General features: G+C 45.9%; 1 protein-coding gene and 1 long non-coding RNA gene across 3 annotated transcripts in view; one reads left to right on the top strand and one right to left on the bottom strand.

The window, feature by feature from the left end:
• Positions 1–8,737: 8,737 nt before the first annotated feature.
• The window catches only part of lnx1 (ligand of numb-protein X 1), a 32,249-nt gene continuing 21,277 nt past the window's right edge, over positions 8,738–19,709 (bottom strand). The window contains exons 5-13 of one of the 2 annotated variants that reach the window (XM_086115277.1): positions 18,513–18,766; positions 16,561–16,692; positions 14,348–14,556; positions 13,819–14,217; positions 12,187–12,321; positions 11,936–12,113; positions 10,312–10,558; positions 9,389–9,547; positions 8,738–9,320 (exon numbers count right to left, since the gene is read on the bottom strand). In XM_086115277.1, the coding sequence (XP_085971403.1) occupies positions 9,185–9,320; positions 9,389–9,547; positions 10,312–10,558; positions 11,936–12,113; positions 12,187–12,321; positions 13,819–14,217; positions 14,348–14,556; positions 16,561–16,692; positions 18,513–18,766 (1,849 nt within the window). In that variant the 3' untranslated portion in view covers positions 8,738–9,184. The remainder of the gene's footprint in view (positions 9,321–9,388; positions 9,548–10,311; positions 10,559–11,935; positions 12,114–12,186; positions 12,322–13,818; positions 14,218–14,347; positions 14,557–16,560; positions 16,693–18,512; positions 18,767–19,709) is intronic. The other variant, XM_086115278.1, reaches the window with a different exon arrangement.
• Positions 15,157–15,832, top strand: LOC147202884 (uncharacterized). Its single transcript, XR_015101348.1, has 3 exons — positions 15,157–15,242; positions 15,511–15,572; positions 15,660–15,832. It is a non-coding gene; the product is annotated as an uncharacterized LOC147202884 (long non-coding RNA).

The raw sequence follows: 19,709 nt of genomic DNA, 5'->3' as shown, positions 1-19,709 counted from the left end.
CTTCAGCTCCTCAGTACGACACTGTTAGTAGCTCTTCGCAGAGGATAAAGAATATGACTTTGACTAATGCTACATTGTCTTTCTAGGTGTGTTGCTGCAACATCTGTGTTCAATCCGATGCTTATCGAGTTATGGAACGGCAACATAGATGTCAATTAACATTAGCATTGAATTAGCGGACCAACAGGCTAAGCTTTGTGGTTGTCGAAAATACGCAGGGGTTGTTCGATGTTTTGTTTGACAATGAACTTCTAGTGGGAGTTGCATTTTCCAAGCCGCAGACTCCATCTCACAATTTGCGATGAGATTGGTGAATCAGTGATGCTGTGCTAAACCAGCCAATTCTGGACCAAGTCTGAAAAGACGTTTAAAAACGTCTTTGGGAGTGAATGAGTTAAAAATCAGTCATCAAATAGGGCATTTTCTTGCAAATCACACGAAATACAGTTTCCCCGATTCCCGCTTGCTTTTCCTTTCCGATAAAGCGGCCTGAGTCAAAGGCTCTGCTGTAAACGGCCTTGATTTGATGCCCACGTCGCAACACAATCAGTTCTCTCACACACACGCACACACACACAGAGCTTCCTTTGAAGGTACAAACAGTCATTCACATCTGGATACCATCGCCTCACTTTTCTTTTTTTTTTCCACAAAGACCCCTGCTCAGCCTGAGAGGGGGGCTTGTAGCAGTTTGCTGGCCACACGAGGCGCACCGAATGCATTGAAACCAGAGTAAGCATAATCGTGGTGAAATGGCGAACGCAAGAAAAAATAAATCATAACTAGCGTTGTGCAACATGTATCGCAAGCCCTGCAAAATTTAAAGCAAGATCACAGATTGGTAGCCCACAAAAAAATCAGCAAAAAAAACGTTGCAACATATCATCTTTGTTGATTTCTATTAGCCTACCAATGGTGTTTCGCACTATATGTTAGCATTAAGCTACCGGATTTTTGTTGGAGGAAATTATTCTGTTTGGTTGAACATTTTGCGATTTAATGACACATTATTTAGTTCACTTCTTTGTTTTGCATGTCAGTTTTATGGCAAAACATCAACGGTGCTGAGACTGTGAACCACACACACACACACACACAACTACACGCACACACAAACAAAAACACTGCGGTGAGCGTGAGTAATTGTTTCCTACCTGTGGTGCTCTTGCAGCAAATGTTTGATGAGGGGGCACAAAGTTGCACGCTTGGCAACGTATGAGAGCACTAAGCGCTAATTGCGGCCCAAATGTGCTTGCGTGGCTTCTTGGCCGCTCTCATCCGATCGCTTCGCACAAAGCACGCTCCGAGATGGAGCTGATGGATTTCACGCGGGCGTGAGGTGAGCGCTACCGTCGCCGACACAGTAGGGAACGCACGTGCACCTCGTTTGCTGCTTTCATTGAAAGTGACTTTAAAAGATAGCCTCCATCTATTAAACGACGACAAATTCAAGTCGGCTTTTCATTTATTCTGGTGGAGAATAATGGTTGGCAGGAATCTTTTCCAGATGATCTCGACTCCCAGGGCTGAATTCCATGGGGGCCCAAATCCTCTGATGTCTCGGTGCCAAAACCCTTGTGGGCATAGGGGAAGACTCCCAAATGGATCCAGGGTCTAATCCGACGTGGGCGAGGAGCCAAATCCCTTCTGGATCTCGAGGTCCTGTGGCCAAATCACTTCTGAATAACTGTTCTGTGCTCCACGTGGAACCAGGGGGCATAAGAGGACCGAGGGCTGTATTCATTTTTGGACCCATAGCTGGATCCTATTCATTTCAGTACCAGCCAATTCTAGACCAAGTCTGAAAAGACGTTTAAAAACGTCTTTGGGAGTGAATGACATCAGGCCAAAAGCGGACCCCCAAGCCAATAGCCAAAACCAAAATACCCGGAGAAAACCCACGCAGGCCGCGGGGAGAACATGCAAACTCCACACAGGAAGGCCGCAGCTGAAATCGAACCTGGTACCTCTGTACTATGAGGTCGAAGCGCTAACCACTCGTCCACTGGGCCGCATTGAGCAAGTCAAGAACCGCATTTTTCGTACGTCAAAAAACGAACCTGACACGAAGAGGAGCTTGACAACAGAGGCCAGGAAAAACAAAACTTCCCCTAAAGACGAATGAAACCCAATATGCGCTTTCTCAGGTGGTCGGGCTGAGACCGAGTGAAGCGATATCGGGTAGATCTAGTGAGAAATGAGAAAGGAGGGATGAGAGCGACTGGAGCAGGAACGAGAGAACGAAATCGGCACAAAAGCCGAATCAGCAACAGTGACGTGAACGGTCCGCTTCCGACGCCACCGCCCCAAGCAGAGCAATGCAACAGTGCGAACAATCTTTATATCGATCGGAAGATTCCATCCGGTCCCAGATGCGCTACATGCAAATTTTTCAAATCCATTATGGTTCCAGGATTTTGGGGTGTGTGGGGGGGGGCTGCAATTAGCCGCACGCGAGCCCCCTTGTATGACACATGTAGTGTTCTGTACACCGAGCTCACAAACAACAACAACAAAAAAAAAAAAGAATTTAGCCTCGCTTTTCTTTTGCTTCTGGCGGGGTCCCTGTGGCAAGTCAGCTCAGCACATTTCTCCTGGTGAAAATGACACCGTCAGCGATTTTTGGGTTGTTGTTTTTTTTTTGCAGAGGGCTATTTTTATCAGGACAAAAAAACCAAAAGGAGGCAGGCACTATAGGTTTGAGGAAAAATGGAGCCTTACGGAGAGAAGTGGTGTCAAAGCTCTTCCAAAAAGGTGCCTTGTGCGGGATGTTTTTGGCACTGGAGGTGTATCGAGCAGACGCTTGGCGCGGGTTTCACCTGCTGGCAACATGGCCGCTTAACAGAGGGTGAAGGAGGAGATAAAAATAGAGATTCTATTTTGGGGCTCTTTTGAAGATAAAGATGTGCTCTTGCTGTGAAGCCTTCCTGGATCGTCTGTGAGCTTTCGCTCAGGAAAGCTTCGAGGCACACCTGGCCTCAGGAAGACATACAAGACCCCCCACCCCACCCCCCAAAGTGCACCATCCTCCAAAAGATTGTTTATTATGACACTGCAGCTTGTGCAGCCCGAATTGCAAATCAGCCATTTTTGCAGCTGCATGCATGCATCCACGATGTGACCCACAGGGAGCTTCTCCAAGGGGGCCTTTTGAACCCCTCCCCCCCCAAAAAAATCTTTTTTTGGACTTGAACCCCCCCAACGGTCTTCAAAGACAACACATGAGCCCCACATGAAAAGAGACATGAACACTCCGATTTGGTCCAGAGGGGAGAGCGTGAAGAAGCAAGTTGAAGCGGACAAACTCAGACGCCGTTACTTTAAAAAATAATGATCATCAAAAATGTTTTTAAAAAATGGAGTTTCACCTCCTTATCACAAACATCAAACTGTTTCCACTGCACTTCTGACGCCACTACATCCCACAACGGACTCACTTGCGAGAGGTCTCTCAAGGATACAGACCAACCCCTCGTCTTCTGACAACGTTTGTGCGGAACTCAAAGGATGCATACCAGACGTCCTACATCTGACCCCTTTTGACCCCATTTCTGATACCCATCATATTCATCACATCAATCTAATTTCACCAACCAAGAACCCCGCTTCTGACACCATTTGTCATCACATTCAAAGGAACAAAAAAAAAAAAAAAACCCCAACAACTTACAACTCAGCTTCTGACTTCGTTCTGATCATACTCCTGACACGACTATGCCTCATGATCGCAAACTGGGACTGGGTTTCGGACTAACGAGCCACTTGCTGCGACACCACCACTCAAAATCGAATACCTTACCATGGAACTGCCTGTTCTGCTCTATATCTTACATGCCCATAACTGCATGGATGTGAGTATTATACTCACTCCACTGGCATATTTAACAGCGTGAACCTCTACCGAGGCTTAAATACGTAACACACACACACACACAACAGTGGCAAATCCCCACGGTTCCTCGCTAAAAATAGTCAAGATCACTTTCATGCGTCATGGCAGGAGAGGAGAACACATAACCTCCACAGTACGTGTGTGTGTGTGTGTGTGTGTGTGTGTGTGTGTGTGTGTGTGAAGAATGAGAATACGGAGTAGGACAAGCACGCATTCGGGCACACACACGAGTGACATTAGGATGGAGGAAAAGAACCATCTCTAAATATCTGCTACGTGTGTTTGTCACGCACGTCGGTCTCCGACTTCCCCTCATTTGACCCACGAGGTCGTCGCGCCGCAATACAAGAAGCGCACGGAAACGGAGCACGCAGTTGCCACTTCTGACGCCAGGATGCCGACTCACCATTCCGCTTCTGACACCGTTACATCCCAACTCCTGATAATATTTGTCGCCGAAAGGACAAGGGTAAATAAAGCAGGGCTGGACTCTCATTTTAAGTTGTAATATCACCAATCACCACAAGATGGCAGTTATGTCTTAGGCTATGTTCACACTGACGCTCAATTGCGATTTTTTTTTTCCCATATGCGACGCAGATCAGATTTTTGTTTTCCAAGAAGCATGAACATTTCCTTATGTCCGTGTCAGAAGTTGGACAGCTAGTTTGGTTTCTTCTCAGTACTGTGACAAACTGGGCCTGAAGTGGCACAGTAATGGCGTCTTTCTGCGCTTACATCTCTCAGTGTGGGTGCAACAAGAGACGAGAGGCACTTTTTTCAAAGATTTTTTCACTTTGATCTCATTTTATGGGAAGGCCATATTTTTTGGTTCTGTATTGTCGGATATCATATCAAGTTATTCTGAGAAGTATACATTTTGCAAGTCAGGCATTTCCTGTCCACATGTCTTCAGTCAGCCTCAAACGGGAGCAGCTTTGTAAATTTAAGAGCAGAAATACCAACACGGGATGCCAGGACCGTTTTTTCATCCTCACATTGTTCCCTTTGGAGCTACAAATGTTGTGAATGTGCGTATGTGTGTGTGTGTGTGTGTGTGTGTGTGTGGGGCGAGGGCTGTCTGCCAACGTGCATGAATTGAATGAGCCCAGAATAGAGTTCTTCGATGGAGCCGGACCAAAAAAACAATTGGTTTCATGATCGGAGGGCCGCAGCTGCTCAACAGACCGTCACAAGACATCTTAGCTTTTTTTATTAGATTTTCTTGGGGGGGGGGGGGGGGGTGAGATTGAAGACATTCAAGAGTCTTCATTGTCATGCGCAGGTTAGAAAAATTCGAATCAATTTGAAACCTTAACAAGTCAAATAAAGTTAAAATTGGAGAGCAAAAGCATTAAAAACCATTAATAATTTAAATTTGCACAACCTTTAGTTTTATTTTGCAGCGTAAATAAAAATACAGTACAAAACTCTGAAGTCATATATCTCCTAAAGTTTAATTTAACAACAAGTGTTTTTCTTTTTAAACATTTCTCTAAAGATGCAAAAAAGAATTCTGTCGTCATTGGTGTCGGGAGTTTTAAAGTTTGAAGATGACAAACATTGTCAGGAACAGGGTGGTAAGGTTTTAAGATAAGCAAACCTTTATTAGTCTCACAATAGAGAAATTCCCCTTTTTTTTTGTCGTACATCTTGTGAGAAATGGGGGTGGTTTGTAGATCATGTGATAAATGGTGTCAGAAGTTGGACTTAAGTAATAATCTGTTGGACAAAATTCAGAAATGAAATGGGGTTAGTTGAATTCAGCAGTAGCGGACGAGCGGAATTTGGGTAAGTTAGTGTCATCGGTTGCGCCCTATGAACGACATGTTTGTTGCAATCTACGTGAAACAAAGCCTAAAATATTCCATTTTGGAGGCAAACAAACCAAAAACAGCACATGCGGTTGTTCCCGGACTCAGTTTTAGCGCAAAGTTGCAAATTGTTTGTCTTCGCTCAGGGTTTCCCCCTCGTCCGCGATGCCACAAAATGTCCAAATAAGGCGGAGAGACAGCCGAGCGGTTTGCGTCTCGTCTTTGCCGTTTATCAGCGGCGGCGGCGGCATCCTCCCCGACGTGTCACCAAGCGTCTGTGGAGTCCAACTTCCATCTTTTGATTTAAATGCACTGGAGGTCAGCGGGTGGGGCGAGCCCAAGGCCGGAAAGCTTCCCAACTTAAAAAAACAAACAAAAAAAAACTATTTGCTGCACTCGGTTTCCCTCACTGTCTTGCGCTCATGTGTTTTCTTTTTCGTCAAGGACTTTCTCTTCTCATCCCTTTATGAATCATTTCCTTTTTACCTTCTCCTGACACACACGTGCGCAACATCTCCGCTCCCCCACCGCCGCCGCTTCTGTTCAACTTCTCCTGCTGGGATATTAGGAACAGCAGGTTCTCCTCGCGCGAGCGTGTCTATATTTAGCCTTTGACAGGGTGGATGGGATGTGAAGCTCAAAAAAAATGTTCAGATGGGGGATAAATGGTGTCAGAAGTGGCATAAAATAGTAAAGTGAAGAGACAAATAGTGTCCAAAGAGGGATGCTATGAGATACATGTGACAAAACAGTGTCAGAAATGAGGCAGTTCTGCGACCGGTGGCGTCAGAAGTGGCACGTTAGTAGAGGTCAGTGATAAATGTTGGATAGGTGAGCAGAGTTCTGTCTTTAATCGTCTCAGAAGTTGGATGGATGAGTAAAGTTCATTGATAAATGATGTCAGAAGTAGGACGGGTAGTTCTGTCCGAAAAGAGTCGGATAGATGAATTGCGTTTTTTGACAAATTGTTTTGGCGAGATGCCAAGTAGCACAAAGTGCCAGCAGTGGGACGGTGAGTGGAAGTTTTGGGCGAATGGTGTCAGAAGCGACCACATGCACAGGGATGCTGCACTTTGATGTGAAAGTCAACGTCAGGAATGGGCGGCAAGCCTGACGTGCACAACGCTGGTGTGAGAAATGCTCGGTTGCAGCAAAATGTCAGCCCGTCCTCCCATGTGAGCCGAGGGCGCGTGTCTGTGTGTGTGTGTGTGTGTGTGACAAGAGTGAAGTGGACGCGTGTATCCCCGGGTGAGTGGTTGCAAAAATGTCGGTCAGAGTGCGACTGGTGCAGGCGGCTTGACAACCAAACTCTACTAGCTTGCCACTTCTGACACCACAGATTGGACCAACCATCGCACTTCCAGAACAATTCATTCAATGTAATGAAGCGTCCCGCTTTTAAAACATTTTGTCAGTAAATTCTACTAATTGTTTCACTTCTGACACCAATTGTCACAAAAATGTCCACAAATTTTCTCCTTGTGACACCAGCGATGAAATAATCCTACCGACCATCCCACTTCCAGAACAATTAGACATATAACAATGCACTCTGAAATATTCTGCAGGGAGCGGTCCCAATTCTCACACCGTAAAATACAACTCTACTTTCCTCATTGCCTTCTCACATCATGTAGCAGTCGGATCAACAGTCCATCCTGCCTCTGACTCAACGAACCAACTTCTGACACCGTTTATGAAATAAATCGTGAAATGCCCAACTTCAAACACCATCAGCAGTACTCTACTTAACTTACCTAATTCATTTCTGACACCATGACCCCTGAAATGTACCAGCCCACTTCTGACACCATCTCTCACTTAACTCTATTGATGATCTTGACGAACGGCCCAACTTCTGAACTGCCTCACTTCCGAGACCAATATTCATAGTACTCTACTCATGTAATTGATGACACCATTTACCCTATGCATCTCCCCATCCCACTTCTAACACCAATTTGCCACAAAACTGTAGCGCCATCTCTCACATAACTCGTCGAGACCATTTAGCACAAAACCCTTCAAAAATTCAAACGTCTCATAATTTATGCGCATAACCTTTCAAACATCCCACTTCTGACACCTTTTGTCAGAGAGCTCGACTGACAGGGCCACTCCTGACACCAATCACCACAAACCTCTCCACTTCTGACATTTATAACAAAATTCCATAAAATCAGCTCACCCTTTGACATCACGAGTCGCAGAATTCCACCTGTCGGCCCACTTCTGACACTGTCGTTGTCCAGTGACATGTCTCCAGCAATTGAGGGGACAGCAAATGACTGGTGCTAGCTTGCAGCTCCGCATACCTTCGCGAACAAGCCCACTTCAGCAAGCCGAATGTTTCATTGTTCTCACTTGGCACTCAGCTGTGTTTTCACAGGTGTTCACCGTTTCCCAAGTGGCAACAGGTGCGCAATTCTACATTGGAACCAACCGACCAGAAACTTTGGACCATCTGCGTTGCAGGACTCTTCTTGGTGTCTTGAAGGCCAATCGGAGGGCGCGAAAGCTCACGGTTTTGTCTCATCTCTGGTGGGAGAGGCCAAATAAAAATCCATTTGCTCCACTTTCCCAAATAACGAGAGGTGCCCACTTTCAACACCGTCATATGGGAAATATATATCACACGCGCGTATGGGATTTGTCAGTACAGGCCGTGAGGGTGTTAAGACAACCTGTTTCCTCAATGTACATTTTTAGCAGCACTCGGAAGCGTCATCCTTGCGGTGGGTGATCCAATTGACGTCAAAGAAGAAGACGCAACTTGGCGAGGAAAAGTATGTCGGTGACTGTCGCGAAGCTCTGTGCTTGTCACGCTTCATAAGTGACGCAAAACCGAAATTCATTTGGGCGGTATCCGTCGTCTTGAAAGAAATGGGGTCAGAAGTGAGTATCCACATCATAAGTGGAGCAAAAGATGGAATTGAAAAAGGTTGAGTTACAATGGTTACAAGATAAGGGGAAAATATGACAACAAACAAAATAATACCACATGAAAACCCAAAGTGAGCAGATTTGCTGATATGTTTTTCCAATGACTTTTATTGACCATTGAACCAAGTGTACCGATATCAGATAAACGACATGGGCCGAAGCGGACACAAACAACCACGGCGGACGGCCGAGGGATACACAGCAACCGAGTCAGTTTATTTTTTTTAAATCTCTTAAAAGTAAGAAAATGAGTAAGGCCTCCACAAAGTCACCTAATGATTTAAATAGTTTCCTTTTTCGACATCTGTGAACACATTTTTTTCTCCTTGAAATCTGAAAGAAATGAGTCAAACGACACAGACGACTACTTGGCAACGTGTTGTATGATAAACAGATGTAGTACCAGTGCTTCAATCAATATTTTATTTTATTTTTTATATACACAGGGATAGAACCTCAAATGTTCAGTGTCCATGTTCCCAGAGACAAAAAAAAAAAAAGTCCCGTCTCATGAGAGCGCCACTCAAAAATCCATTTACATCAAGCTTCCCGGCCACGACACGATGGTCAACGTGATCCTTCCCCGTAGTTCCTTAAGGAGACGTACCAACGCCATGTGGGTCATGCCCCACGTACTCTTTCCATTCACCTCCAGTAGGATGTCCCCGCACCTACGAACACGCAGATCGGTTAAATAATTGGCAGAAAAGAAAACCGCAAATCTGGACTTGCATCGTACCTTATTCCGCCATCGTTGTAGGCCGGCGTGCCCTTGACGATGGAGCGTATAAAAAAGCACTGGTTGCAGTTGACTTCCTCCTGGCCCCCCACGATGCTGAATCCCAGGCTGCCTGACATGCTCCGCCGCAGCACGATGTCCTTGCAGCTGTACAGGTGCCTGCGGGATAAATGTGATTGATCAAAGCCGATGTTAAATCCACTTCAAAGTGTGTCACAAAAGATGACGGAGATCATTTCAAATCAGAAATAGAAGCGATGATGTCACGCACATATGTACACACACACATGCACGGCAGGACACACGCACACACGACTAAATACCATTATTACTAAATAGCGTGCAAATCGTTTTTCAGGTGAGTCAAATGTAAAATTCTTACACTGGCGAATATTTGTACATACAGTATATCAGTTTGCCATCCAAAGCACATTTTCATTGTTGTTGGTCAGAATGCTAAATTGGCTGCCACTCAAATTTATTTATTTTTTCTGACCTCTACATTGCGGTTCTTCTTTTGCGGGGCGAGTCCAACTTAAGAGTTTTAGTACCACTTCATTTTGCAACATCCCGTATGTATTTAACGAGCAGGATTTTGACTGTTAATAATTAGCGCAATATCGATCATCATTTCCGTTAACCTCTCATGAACTTTTGTCATGACAAAATTATGCTCGACTCTTAGTTGACGTTTACTGTCAGACTAAAAGTGGATTTAAAACAACCTGACAACTACTGAATGAGAGTCTTATTAGCTTGATGCTAATTAGCATCTATGCTGTGGTGTTTTACCCCTTTAACCCTTTCAGGGACAGCGGTTACTACATTGGACAGCTTGTCATGCCATTTATCCTCTGTATGTAGAATAACTTTTAGGTGTTTTTTTTTTCTTCCTCTTTGAAAGAACTTCTCCAATGACAAACCTGGGCAGCTGCAGCCATGACACCCACAGCGGGGAGTAGTCATTGTTGGGCAGCGGGCTCTTGGTGGTGCTGTCGGGCGAGGACGCCAGGCATGGCGGCAGCTCGCCCTCCGCCAGACCCTCGTCGGGGGGCCGCATCTCCAGGACTTTGAGTACCACAGGCGACGAGGTGTTCTTCAGGTTCGCCACGGCCTCGCTCCGCGTCACTCCCGTCAGATCCACGCCGTTCACGTTGAGTAAGATGTCGCCTAGACGAGGGGAAGGGTGAGCTCCATGAAATATTCAACAAGCTCCAAAGGCGCCCCCCGGGCGAGCGCCACCTTCGCTTTGGCAAAGAACAAAGGGTGCTTTCGAGCCGCCACCTGAATGACACGTTGCTGTGTGAGCATATGCAAATATCATGAATATTTATTCAGCCTCCTGTTAAGTTGTGGGCCTAATTGACCCATTTCATTTAGAAAAGAACTCCAAAGTACTTTTCTGCTTGGCTTAATCATACATTTGCAAAGCAATGGTTAGCTGTATGGAGTTAAGAATGAGATATCAAAAATGATTATTGGGATTAATCCATTTCTTCAAAGCGTTCAATTTCCCTTGTATTGTGTTCAGTTAAATTCTTCCCAGAACAAAGCAGAGCGGTATTATCAGCAAAAAGTACACATTTGAGGATCTCTGATACCTTCCAGTTATCGTTCAGAATATAATATGACTTTGCATATTATGCAAAAGAAGAATAATGGACGGAGAATTGATCTCTGAGGAACTCCACATATGACTTTAGTCAATTCTGATTTGACCTCATTTAAATGCACACATTGGTTTCTCTTTGCAAGATATAAGCCATGATTGTGCTTTTCTTCTGTTACTATATCAAATCATATCGGTCCAATTTTCTTATCAATTGTAGCAAAAGGCTTATCAGAATCAAAATCAGAATCAGAATCATCTTTATTGGCCAAGTTTTTTTTTTTGGTCAATGAAAACCTCAATGATATATACATATATATATATATATATATATATATATATATATATATATCTTCAGTATTATCACACAAATACAGAAAGGATTTAAACATGCCCTGGATCAATTTGACCGAGGGGCATTAGCACTAAAGCGCTAGGAAAAAAATAAATAACAAAAGGAGGGTGAAAGAGCAACAATTGTGCGCAACATAGCAATGTGACCCATTCAGCCTTCAGAATCCCATAAAGAGAGATTCATGCATGGAGGTTCAATGGCATGCCTAATATGCATTAAGGACACACGAGTCAGCAAAATCTCCCTCACGAGTATTGCCATGACATAAAATGATCCAGCAGACCAGTTCCCTCCTTCCCGGTGCTCCGCTAATGTTAATATTTTCTCTGTGTTGGAGACAATTTGCGGAGCGCTGAGCCACCACCGCCGCATGATTAACTTTCATAATTAAACGCGTGTTCGTCAATCAGCATATGGCACAAATTCATCAGCGCTGCTTAGTGCGGTAAAATTGTGCCTGGTAGTGCACAACATGGAATGTAAATGTATTTCATTCATCACACATTCAAGGTACAGAACATTTTTTGGTTTGCGTTTGACACAGCAATTTTTTTTAAATAAAAAGTGTGTATCCCAATGTTACCTTTGCGTATGGAACCCTCCTGGCCTACAACTCCGTCGGGGTCCACGTTTGTGACGTAGATGGGCAAGTCCCAACCGCGGCTGGACATGCCGCCGGCCACGGCCATGCCGAGCGAGTCGTATGGCTCCTTGGTCAGCGTAACCGTCTTCTCGTAGCAGGCGGGCTTCTGACACGAGTCCTACGGGATTCGCAATCAATTAATTTCCGAGTCACATTCGATGTCAGCGTGGGTTTTTTTTGTGTGAGCTGACCAGCAGTGTTTGCTCAATGTCCACCGGGGAATATGGCGGGGGGCCGTCCATGCCCCATGGAGCTTCTTGGAGGATGTCGTGCGCAGGCAAGCAGATCTGACGGGACACGATGAAGTGGACGCCTTCCTCGCTCGCCTGGCAAAATAAGACGAGCTTTGTTCAATATGGTAAATAAGGTTTGGTTGATCATTTCATCCGCGCTACTCTCCGTTAGCGTGTATATGATGTTGCATTAAGATAGCAGAGGTCATTTCAACAAAATTACAGTATATGTCTTGGTTGAACATTTTGGTGTTTAAATACATGTAAAATGTTTCATCGCTTTTTTTTTGTGTCAGCTTTATGAGTAAATGCCAAATCTGAGTGACAAAGCTTCAAATAGCATGGATCTTAGCTAGTTGGCTACCATTAGCTAACTGGAAACAACAACAACAAAAAAAAAACCCCAATATATTTTGGACAAGTATAATAAAGCGTTCAAAAGTTTTTACTTTATAGTCCAGAGAAAAAGTTAGTGGTGGTACGTGTCATCCTATTGATTCCATTTGTCACCTAACGAACATTAGCTAGCAGGCTAACGTTTGCGTAGCCTAAGAGACTCCACAAAACACCAGTAAATAGCTTGTGGAGTTTTAAAAAAAAAATAATGGCCAAAAAAAGGATTCATAACAACTTCCAAAAGGCGATGATGACAAACTCCATTACTTTCATCCTCCATTTTTTTTTCTCAGCCTTAAAATAGCTTGCGGCAAATATAATTGAGACTCATTTCTTATTGAAGTCACTCCCCGAAGGAGCATAAGCGACTGTGTACGTGTTCTGGCATTTCTTTGATTGGCTTGGATTGTAGTAGGAGAGCTTTTACAGGAGGTACTTTTTTTAAAAATAACTTGCATTTGCCATCCGGTGACCTCCCATTCACATGCATTTATTCACACTTTTGCCTGACAACGAACCGACTGTTTCTGTCACCTCACCTCCTCTGAGAGTCGCCCCGGTCTCTGCTGCACAGAGCTCAACTCCTTAATAAGCCAGTCCTGGGCCCATTATTGCCTTAATTGGCCTAATTTAATTTCAGGATGGCTGGCTGTTAATCTCTGTCAGAAAGTGCCTGGTCGGGGAGTGCAAGAGGGAGTAGCCGGCAGAGCCAGTCAGTCAGAACTTCAGGCCCACAGACCCTGAACGACTTAACAGCAATTAAACGCCATTAGCCAACAAACGCACCAACCGACGACTGGCACGGTTTTGTCAGGGAATCGGTGCAATCAAATGTCGACAGCCAAGCAATTACCCGCAAATCACTACAATTGCCTTTAATAAAGTTTGGAAAGAGAGCCATAGGAACACTGATGTGGTTCCTCAAATAGTGCGCGTCCATTCCCGGTGAGACAAATAAACACCTTCATATTTCCATGATGAAAATAAAAATAAAGAATGCATAGTAAGCAGAATGACTCACTTCATTGATGCTATTTTTCTCACGCAGACATTTGAACTTGATTTTAATCGACGTTGCTAGCCAAAACAGCAGCGAGGCAGATAAACAGCTCCCCCCCCCCCCCCACCCCCCATTAGAAGCAATGCAAGGCAAATCAGGCCCCCTGAACATCATTTTGTCTGCACTTCACCAACCTGTATGAGCAGCGCAGCATGTTCCGGGGCTCCGTAGCGCAGATCGTGCCCGTTGATAGCGAGCACGCGGTCCCCGACCCACAGCTGTCCGTCCCGAGCCGCCAGGCCGCCCTCCAGCAGGTCAAAGATGTACAGGCCGGGCTCCTCGGGCCGCCGCACCAGCTTGATGCCCAGCTGCTCGTCGGGCGCGCTTTTGCTCAGCACCACGTGGACGCTGTCGTCCCGGAACGGGTGGTGATGGGGCAGGCCGTGCGACGGGTGGCCCCCGGCGCCCACGTGCGGGTGATGGTAGCGGTGGTGTTGCTCTCGGAGGATGGTGAGACGCAGGAGCTGGCACGGCTGCTTGAGGGTGGCCACCGCGTAGCAGTGCGACACGTTGCTGATGTCGATGCCGTTCACCTGGCGGGGTTGGCGAAAAACGGATTCAATGGCGTGGAATCAAAAAGCAAGATCGATGAATTTATTTTCGATCGTCAGGATCGCTATTTTCAATTCGTCAATATCCAGTCAAGCGGTGACCTGGTGATACCTTGAGGATCATGTCCCCGGGGAGCAGGCGTCCATCTCGGGCGATGACCCCCTCCCTGTAGATGTCCTGGATCAGGATGCGCACCAGCGGAGTCTCGTTGCCGCCGACGATGCTGATGGCGAGCGGCTCCGACGGCTCCGCCCGCGTGATTTTAATACTGGTCACTTCCCCGTCGGGGATCAAGTGGTGGAGCTGTGGCAGAGCCAACACTGACGGACCAGGAGAAGAAGAAGAAAAGTTTGAGTCCAGCTGTACAGTGCAATAAAAAAAAATTTTTTTTTAAAACACACGTTTTGAAAGCCAAGTTAAACAGGAGAGGAAGTAACGAGAAGTTTGGGAAGATGGCGGCGCAGCTGCCTCGACTCCCTCAGGTTACTCAAACACACTGGTATGCGCCAAGAAAAAGCAAAAGGCGCTTGGCTGATTGTCCTCGCTTGATGTTTGTGCAATTAGTCACATCCATCTGTACGCAATGTGCATGGGAACAAGCGCCGCTACAAATCTGCGCTGCTGTTGCACGCCAGTGTTGTTGTGAAACAAAGCGTTTTTTTTTTTCCAAGCCCCGGACTACAAAGAAACAAAGACGTCCTTCGTTTCACAACGCGTGCTGTAATTTGGAGGCCTTTCGCTCGGATGCATTGTCCATTTTGAATTTTGCTCCAAACGCAAACTACTGCTGTTGATGGTGCCATTCCCTACAAAGACAAGCGCGATGTTGCATTTTCCGAATGAAAAGACCAAAAAAAAAAAAAAAAAAAAAGGATGTTGCACCTTCCTAAGCGGCGTGTCGTCCCTTCCCCCTCGCTCCCGTTGCACTCTCTCCATTTCCAGAGTCAATATTTGGTCTGCGTATTGCTTCAAGGTGGCGAGCGTGCAGTCCGTTCGCCGCGATGAGGTAAGGCTCCCGACTCCGCTCACCTCTCCTCATACTCCGCCGTTATCGCTCTTGTGTTTCTGCCTGTATCCGCTTAGGCATCTTTCATTTGCGTCTCTGCCCACTATATTCATTCCCTGCTCGTTTGTCATCGGTCCCTCAAATATGACTGTGCCGCAAAGTGCCGCCGGGGTGTGCATTTTAAAGCTCCCCCCCCCCCACAATTTAAAACAAAAAAAGCAAGGGCTCACCCCCCCCCCCCCCAAAAAGTCTATTTTCACTTGTGTAGGCAGCACTTCATCACTGAACTGGCCGGAGTCTAACCCAGAACCTCAGGATTGTGAGGCAGATGTGCGTATCACTTCTCCATCATGTTACTTTGTCGACAAACGTTATAAAGTGAATTATAACAATGTCCCCTTTGATGTAAATGATCAGGGAAGACAAACGGCTTCATCAACTCCCCAAGGATGTTCCATCAAAGTAGTTGATCGAGCGAATGAAGGAAGACTCTTGGCCCGTGACGTCCGCTACATCCTGTCCGAAAGCGCCTCGGGCGTGCACTCTCCACCACGTTTTGATTCGCCTCCCGCGATGCAACTCTTATGCAATGTGCAGCTGAATTATTAAAAAGGAACATCTGCTTGGGCTCGGAGCCGTGTCACCGTCCTTGTTTCAGCTGGGGGGGCGTCACAAATACACATGCACACGCTCTTCGGGGAATCGTAAAGTGCAGATGAGGCAGTTTAACCCTCTGGGCTCTTTGCTGGCCAATTGTGAGTGATGGAACTTCCCAATGGTAAGGAATGCGTTGGATTCTGGAATTTCTAACCTCAACTCCTTAAATAAATCAATAGCATCCTGTTGACTTTAATCAAACAATTTTGGCTAAAATGGGTTGCATTATTGACTTGAGAATTAAAAAGAAAAAGTTTTCGACCAGATTCAAACAAAACACGCATTAAATCCCTTAAAAAAAATTTTTTTTGAGCCTAGGTTTGCAGACTGAAATATGAGTCAGCACTCAAGGAGCCAGCGGCTGCGATAATATTAGTCGTGTTTCGCAGAGGAAAAATAAGATATGCCTGTGAGCATGGTTGTATTGTGTGTCGACATGTGCTGCTCCACTTTTTTTGTTCAAATATTCGTTGCTCACACTAATGGAAAGAATTGATGTAAAAGAAAAAAAAAATCTTAAAAATGACAGACTCTGCCTGTAAGTGGCCACGGATCATCGGAAATGGTGGTAAAATCCAGCAAGGCTGAAGGAATTGGATTCCATTGTATTCCACTTTTGACATAGAAGGATTCCAAAAAGGTCCTCCTTGTTGAACCGTACCTCCTTGTGGCAAGCTGGAATTCCTGGCGTTATCCCGCTCCTCCGAGGTCTCATGATTGACGGCCGTGCCACTCTTGGTCCTCCGCAGGACGCTGAACGCCCGGTTGAGCCTCCGGAAAGAGCGGCTCCGCACTGGAAAAAGGCAGTTGAGGAGTGAGGATGCGAGGGATTTTATAGACACGAGGAGTCAACATGTCTGGACATGTCTGAGAAGAGGCTGCTGGAGGTTTGCACCTGATTGGTTCAACCTTTGGTCACCACTTATCAACCAATGATTCCTTCCGCGGGAATACAGAACAGATGACTCGTTTCTGCCCTTTGAAATCAGTTCCACCGATTGGTAGTGCTGCTCCAAATATTTGACACATGGTGCTGTTTAATGATACAGCAACAGTGATCGAAAAGTTCCAATGGCAAGTGAAATAATAAATGCAGACTGCGGAAAATACATAATTTAAAAAAAAATAAAAAATCGAGTGAGCCGTTAAACTCCAGGTCTGAAAATTAGTCTTGGTGGCGGCATTGGGTTGAGTCGAACTTCTATGAGCTGCATCATGCAATTTTATTTGGGTATGATTTCTTCCCGTAGTCGCATTTAAGTATGAGGGGGGGGGGGGGGGGGGACCTTCCAAATTTGAAACTTTGAAAAGACTGAAAATAGCATCGCCATGCCCCACCGTGCCCTCGACACCACCGTCACCGTTCCCCTCGCCGCCCTCGACGGAGCTGAGACGCGATGGCTCCTGACAGCCACATTATTCTTTAAAAGCTGCGGTCGCTTCTGGCCGTGACAGCTTGCTCAGCGTTGGTGACGTGCACGACGGTGACGTGCACGACGGTGACGTGCACGACGGTGACGTGCACGACGGCGGCGGCCCGCGGTGGAAAGTGCTTCACGACGTCATTTGGGGTCCCCGATGACTGAAGTTATGGGCGGGGAATTTTGATTGCGTTCAGGTGGGAGATGTCACTTTCGACACATGCTAGCACCGGCTATATTTAAACTCCATCTCCATCTCTTTCAGATTCTCTTTTGCTGCATAACGCGGTCGTTGGACAAAACAATGTCATCCAAAATGGCGGCTTCAAAATAAAATAAGACTTCATGTGATATTTTGAGCATGGTCTCATGAGATTTTTTTTGTGTTTGTACTTGAGACAGACATGCCAACCAAATTACATGTTGCTAAGGGAAACTGGTTTCCCCCAAAAAATTCTGTGGGGGGGGGGGGGGGGGGTCTAGGAAATTGGTCTCAGAATAGCACAAAGTAAATTCAAATGGGCCTTAGCAACCGCGAACTTGACAGACTTTCTGTCTTTTCAGAAACGGGACTGTTTTGTGGGTCTACTTTTGCGAGTCAAACAAACTGGTTTTGTGGGCTGAATTTTTCCAAAAATGTGTGACTGAGAAAAATTTTCAGACAATTTATGAGGGCCTTTATGCTGCTAAAATGGCTTCTTCAAATCAAAAGAAGACATCAATTTTGGAGGCTGGGTTCACGAGATTTGTTTGTGGACCCACTCATGATTGACATGCCTACCAAATTTCATGTTGCTAAGTGAAACTGACATTGGGAGCTGAATTTTCCCCAAATTACAAAGGAGGGGGTTGGGGAGGGGGTGACTGAGCAAAATTTTCAGGCAATTTGATGAAGGCTTTTGAAACTGCAAAAATTGCTTTTTTGAACCAAAATTATTATTATTATTATTATTTTTGTGCGTCTACTCAAAATTCACGCTTCAAAGTAAAACTGGCTTCAACTGTGAATTTCCTAAATTAAATTCAGTGGCAAGACCAAGACCAATATTAACCAAATCAAAATAGAAGGCTTCCTGTGTCCTATCGAGACTTTTTGTGCGCCTACCCATGAACGACGCAACCACCAAATTTCATGCCGCTAAGTGAAACAATTTTTTTATTAATTTTTTTGGTACCAAGATGAGCAACTCACACTCACTCTTCTTGCTGCTGCAACGGGCTGCCAGGCTGGTGGTGCTGCCCGACTGGCTGTGCTCCTCCATGCTGGCATCAAAAGCCGGGTTAACTAAACCCGGCTCGTCTGACAGCAGGGCCACGGCGGCGGACGCGGGCCCGTCGCCGGGCAACGTGGCGATGGTGAGCTCCGACGTGCTGTCCGTGCACTCGCCTTCCTGAGAGCGCCGCTTCCTGTCCGCTGAGAGGCCATAGTGAGAGGCGCCTTTACACCTTCATCGACAAGAGTGGGGGGGGTGTCAGACAACGACAAGCATGTCGGGCAAATAACGCGTGGGTGATATTTTCATGAATCTTTTGTTATGAATAATGTGTTGAAGCTGTAGTAGTTCGGGGTAAAAGTCAATGCATTCATGAGAGAGACTGAAAAGGTCACGGTCAAAAAACACGTGGGAGAAGACTTACTTTTGGGTATTTTCGAAAAATCAAAGGTGGATTCAACAAAAAATGTCTTCCGGCCCGTCCACAGTAATCAACATCGACGCTTAAGCACAGTTAGACATGGTGCAGATGGACTTTCCAAATGCAGGTAAAGCAATCCCAGTGGAATCTTTTTTTTTTTCTCATCCATTTGCGCTTCATCAGAGACAGAAACGAGGTCTGCCTCGCCTCCCTCCAGTCGTCTCTGCGGAGCCATCAGCATGGACATTAAGTGGGCCGTAATGATCTGGATCAAACCCAAGCTCAGAGAAGAAAAATCCATTCTCTGGGCCCAACCAGAGGGTTAAAAAAAAAAAAAAAAGGATAATTCGAAGGCCTACAGAGAACTGGCTGACCTGACTGTGTCCATATTTCACGGGGAAACTAACATTCCTTTGCCTCTCTACATATCGCTGACATCTTTTACTTTCAGTCACAGATCACAGCGGGTCGGAGGGAGCTTTACACAAAGGCCCCCCCCCCCCCTCCACAAGTCGCCATCGATCCCATCGAGCCGCCGCACTCTTACGTAACACGAGCGGGGCCAGCCTCTGAGAGTTATTCCTGCTCGTTCGGTGAGTAAATTGAATACCATCAAGCATGTCGCTGCGGGAACATGGAAGTTAACCTGCTAAAGTGGTTGAATGGAGCAATATGTCAATCCGCTTCAGAGCAGGGGGTGTGCTGGTAAGTGGGGGTGGGGGGTGGGGAGGGGGTCACTAAATTCTTGGTCTGA

The sequence above is a fragment of the Hippocampus guttulatus genome, chromosome 7 (assembly GCF_054856545.1).
Source record: "Hippocampus guttulatus isolate MCC_2025c chromosome 7, RoL_Hgut_1.0, whole genome shotgun sequence".
Taxonomy (NCBI): Eukaryota; Metazoa; Chordata; class Actinopteri; order Syngnathiformes; family Syngnathidae; genus Hippocampus; species Hippocampus guttulatus.
The sequence above is the reverse complement of the archived record's forward strand: the minus strand, read 5'-3'. Positions and strand labels throughout refer to the sequence as shown.